General features: G+C 39.6%; 1 protein-coding gene and 1 pseudogene across 2 annotated transcripts; both read right to left on the bottom strand.

Annotated features, from left to right (window-relative positions):
* Positions 1-1,713: 1,713 nt before the first annotated feature.
* TEOVI_000728800 (BTB/POZ domain/Regulator of chromosome condensation (RCC1) repeat, putative) lies at positions 1,714-3,633 on the bottom strand (the record flags this gene model as incomplete). Its single annotated transcript, XM_067220275.1, has 1 exon — positions 1,714-3,633. One exon carries the CDS (start codon positions 3,631-3,633, stop codon positions 1,714-1,716), a length of 1,920 nt encoding a protein of 639 aa, XP_067076376.1.
* A 437-nt stretch (positions 3,634-4,070) lies between these two features.
* TEOVI_000728700:pseudogene lies at positions 4,071-4,596 on the bottom strand (annotated as a pseudogene). The gene is given in 2 exon segments: positions 4,071-4,466; positions 4,477-4,596. Coding segments are annotated over 2 exon segments (516 nt in total).
* Positions 4,597-5,399: the final 803 nt, after the last annotated feature.

Here is a 5,399-nt window from a genome sequence, read left to right as displayed (position 1 = left end):
AATAATAATTATTATTATTATTATTATTATTTCAAAACACCACAGGCGATCTGCCTGTATATTCCCATTCAAATAAACGCCTACACATATCTCATGTCATTACCAATAAAATATATACAAAAGGAAAATGACACGGCAACGGCAGTTAATAATAATAATAATAATAATAACAAACGAAGAAGAGGGGAGGGGCATTTTTTTTTCAAAAAAAAAGGTTTTATCTCTTTTCTTTTTCTTTTTTCCTTCTTTTCAAAAAAAAAAAAAACCGCTGCCAGTCAACGCGTAACAGTACCGGGCTCTGCCGTGAGATGAAGAAGAGGAAAAAAAAAAAAGAAAAAAAAGTGGTATCATCAAAATGTCACGTGCAGAAACTTTTAACAACATGAAATTCAGTTGATGACCTCCAGCGCCCTTTTGTATGTTTTGTTTCAACCTTTTCCCTTTTCCACTTTCTACTCATCCTTCCGTTTTCTTTTTTTATATATATTTTATTTTATTTTATATATTTCAGTAGTCTTTATTTATTTTTTCCCCAGATCCCACTCCCCACGGGAATAATCATTGCCCATTAATAAATAAATATATGTGAATAAAAAAAAGGAAAAAGAAATCTTCTGGGAGACTTACATGACTATGATAAATCCGCCCAACGAAATAAACTCTCATTCTTTTTTCTTTTTTTTTTCTGTGCTTTCGCAGCATATCATACGAGAAATAAAATGTTTTTTTTTTTTAAAAGAAAGAAAGAAACGTGCACTCGAAAGGACTAAACAAATGCCTCAGGTAATAGTCGAAAGGGGAAAAAAAAGTCAATGAGAGTTTATTTCGTTGTTTTCTTCTTTCTTTTGTTTTTGTTGTTGGTGTTATTGTTGTTGTTGTTTTTTCTTTTTTTTTTTCCTCCCCGCCTTTTCGATCTAACGAATCATCACACGCAATATAATTATAATGTAATGTAATGTAATGTAATAATAATAATAATAATATAACACGATTCGGATTCAGGTATACACCCTGAGTGAAGCAAACCGAAAGCAACAGCAAAAGCGTGAAAATATGAAAGGAAAATACTTTTCCACAGCAAAACTAAAAACAAAAACAAAAAGAGGGAGCACTGGAAAGGTGGCCTTCTTCACTGTAAAGCTAAAAAAAAAAACACAACACAACAAAAACAAAAACAAAAACAAAAACACGACTGTACGAAAAGTACGCTACTGAATCATAAAGACAACTCGAAGGGATGAAACGTAACATATCAAAGCACAAAACGCTAATGAAAGACAGAAGGGGGGAAACAAAACAAAACAAAAAAAAACAAAGAGCCCACAACGGCACAGTACGCTCGCACACACTGCAGAGGAGGAAAAAAAAGAAAAAGAAAAAAAGAGCCACGTAACTGCCTTCAACATTGTCAACGCATTTTCTTTTTCGGATATGTGTTATTTGGTCAATACCCCGCAACAAAGGATTAATGGGGAAAGAACAATACAAAGAGAAGAAGGAAAGAGTAAAAAAAAAAAAGAAAATGAGCACGAAAAGAAATAAAAAAAGAAGCAATCGCACGGTTAGCTGAGAGAATTCGCCAAGTTGATTAACAAATGTCTTCGACCCTCTAACACGCCGCGGTCGTATTTACTTCCCTCATCCCTTTTCCCTTCCTCTTTTCAGACTCCACATAATTTGTCGCTACGGTTCATGAAGTAGTGCATATTTCCTTTAAGTTGTTGGGAAATCATCACCACGATCCTCCGCGAAGACAAATTTGTGACGCAATCCACTCTTAACATTTGTTACATTCATTTCCTCTAAACCTGGAACCAGCCGGAACTGACGATTCACCATCCCACCCTGGGTCTTACAACCACCAAGGTTATTGCTCGCATTGTTGTTGTTGTTGTTGTTGGAGCCAACATTATAATAATGTTGATTGCTACTGTTGCTATTGTTGTTGTTATTATTATTATTATTCATATTGCCGCTGCTGGCACCACTCGAGACGGAACCCTCCGGACATGTAACCCCACCAAATGTAAAGACTTGACCGTGTGTTCCTTTTGGTTTGCCATCTGGACCTAATTGGCAACACGGGCGCCGACACCATGACTGAGGTCCCTCCATCACAACTACGGTGTGCTGCCGGCCACATGCGATGGCCCTCGCCACACCACCTGCAACAAATTCAAGATTTACTACTCGATACGGTGAAGTTATTGTGTCGGTTGTTGGACGGGCACCGCACTGCCCAGAAGTGTTATCGCCCCAGCAGTACACGGCACCGCGGTCGGTTAAAGCTACGGTATGAAAGGAACCACAAGCAACATCAACAACGTGACGACCGGTGAGTGCACCCACAACTTTTTTTGGACGCATTACCGGTCCATTGTCACCGTGACCGAGACGGCCTTGGTAACCAACACCCCATGTGAAGAGCTCACCCGCGGCATTAATAGCGCCACTGTGCCATTGACCGGCGTGGATGCGAACAAGTTTGTGCTCAGTTGGAACCCGCACTACCTGTGGCTCAAGCACAACCGTGCGCTCCTCCGCACTCAACGACTTACCAATAATAGATATATCCGTAACACTAGCACGCACTTCTGCTTCACTTCCAAGGCCAAGACAATCCAATAACCCCCAACTGTACAACGTGCCATCAGTACCCAGAGCAAGGGTAAAGAAACTACCACAGCTCAACTGCTCAATATGTTTACCCTCTAATGTTGTGACTAGAGTTGGTTCCTCCACTTTGCGCAGTGAACAATGGAAGCTGCGTGGCCCCAATCCACTCTGGCCGTGGTTATTGTTTCCCCAAAAGTATACATGATGATCTGCTGTCAGGGCCACGGCGAAGGCATAACCGGCTGCCACATGCACCGCCGGTTCCCGCTCAAACATCGAAATGCGCTGCGGCACCGTCACTACAGTCGTTGTGTCCTCCGGATGCTGCTCCACCTCTGGTGTGTGACCGAGCCCTAATTGTCCCCAGTCCCCATTTCCAAAAGTATAAACATTACCGTCACTGGCGAGTACACAACTATAACTAGCACCCAGGGCAACATCCACTACATGAACACCAAACGGCGTTATTTGCACAAATGTTGGGGTATTGCAGTCCTCGAACCGCTGCGTGCCGAGCTCCCCACAAGAACCCGAACCCCAACTAAATAACAACTGACGTCTCATGGGGCGTTCGGGTTCCATTCGCCGTATTAAACTCCTCAAATTTAGGTACTCCGCCACAGCCAGCACACCAGCCTCTGGGACACCGGGAGGTATAACCAACACCTTATGTCGCAAGTAATTTAGTACAGGAGCAAAGTATGTTGGATCTAAATCAAGCAAAATTGCTGAGTTTCCATCCTTCTCTACATGAAAGGAGTCTCGAAGCTCAGACTGGACCATCACCGCCAGCAAACTGCCAGGTTCAGAGCACAGAGTTGAAACCGTAGTCGTGAAGGGCGTCCCTCCAACATTTAATGTCACAAAATCCCACCGCCGCGCAAGTATAGAATCCGTTTGTGTGCTACGAGTGAGTGAAACGCCATCACACGAATCGCCATCTCCGCAGCGTCCCACATGAAGCGGTGTGGTAAAATTGTTTGGATCCGCATGCATTTCACCCGTCCGTCGCATCATCGCCGGTATCGTATCACTGCTGAATATCGTTGTTATTTTCTACGCCTTTTTCAGTTTGGGAATAGTGGCACACCTCAAACTTAAATGTGATGCAGAGCCGCAAGCCCTCTTTTATTCTTCCTTCACCTTAGCCCACACACGTCACACGCAGACCAAATAACAAAAAGAAAAAAAGAATCCTCCCTCTTTACCAGCACAACAACTGCCGCTATGGAAAAAGTAAATAATAATAATGATAATAATAATAATGTTGCTGCTGTTGCTGCTGTTCTACCTGTCAAAATATATATAAAGAAACAAAAAAAAAGGAGATAGCACACAACGAAAAGCATTGATGAGGGTAACACATGGTTGCAGCCAAAAGGCGGGGAGATAATCATACAAAACACCACGATCGATAAACAAAAAAAAATAGTATTGAGTGGAAGGTAAAACAGTCAACGTAAGCATAGTGGAAATAATAACAATAACAACAACAATAATAATGGTAATGGTAATGGTAGTGATAATAATGACAACAGTAAGTGATATAATGATAGTAATGAAGAGAAATATGAACGGGAAGGTACAAAAAGGGGGGCAGTAATCAATACTCCTTCCCTTAATTTAATAGTGTCGATCTCGCGCCCAGCAATAAAACAAAAAGCAGAAATCCCCGCAACGTCCTGAAAAAAAAAAAGGCAAACAAAAAAATAGATAAATATATAAACATTGCGGTGGAATACATAGATATATATATTTATATATATGTATATATGTATGAAAGGGGGAAATACGCATGAGAATGGAAAAAACTCAAAGTCATTACGAGGATTCTGGAATAATTTGAGAAGCAAAGTAAAGAAAAGTTGCAACTACAGCTAACAGGAGCTCGCGCACAAAAAATGTTTGTTTTGTTTTGTTTGTTTCCTCCTCCTGATCCTCCTCCTTCCTTCTTTTTGGTGTCTTAAATAAGGGCACCATTCCATGTAATGAGTTCACAAACACACAAAATACAGAAACACGAAAATATTAAAAGCAAAAGTAATTTTACTTCTTCGGTCAAATCGCATGTCACTGGTCCGAATAAAACTGTAAAAATAATAACACATCATTTGCATTGCTTTCCGTTATTTCCTTTATTTCTTTTCCTTCCCTTATCTCACACATTTCCCCCATCTATTATTTCCCCTTCATATCTCGCAAACGCAACAAAAGATGAGGGGGGACAAAAAAAACAAACAAAAAAAAAACGCACCCGCACATAAATACAAAAATACAAAAAAACATAAAAATATAAAATAAAATAATGACACACAAGCGCACATATTTTTTTTGTAAAAAAAAAATGCATCTACATGCAAAAACATACATATAATTATAATTATGTATCCTCATACCTTCATGCGTTTAGATGTTTACCGAGCACACGGTGAATGAAATACATAAGAAGCAAGCAGCAGTGTAAAAACAAAAAAAAAGAAAAAAATAGAGAAAAAAAGAAGGAAAACAAACAAACAAACTCGCAACGCAATGAAAAAAATAGGAAGGAAACGATTAAATTTTTAAAAAAAGGAAAAAATGGAAAAAGGGGGAGCGATCGCCAAAAAAAAAAAAGTTAAAAGAAAGCAACGGAAAAATAAAAAGAAGTGTTGCCCCTTTCCTTTCATTCCTTCTTTTTTTTTTCTTTGCTCCCAGTCGCGCGAGTGTTTTATGTCACTGTTTAAAAGAAGGCCGTTAACTCAATTTATTTCCTTCCTTATGTCAGTTTCCATAATAATTCCTCT

This window comes from Trypanosoma equiperdum (genome assembly GCF_001457755.1).
Source record: "Trypanosoma equiperdum strain OVI genome assembly, contig: ctg_1107, whole genome shotgun sequence".
Classification (NCBI taxonomy): Eukaryota; Euglenozoa; class Kinetoplastea; order Trypanosomatida; family Trypanosomatidae; genus Trypanosoma; species Trypanosoma equiperdum.
Note: the sequence above shows the minus strand (reverse complement) of the source record. Positions and strands in the feature narration are given on the sequence as shown.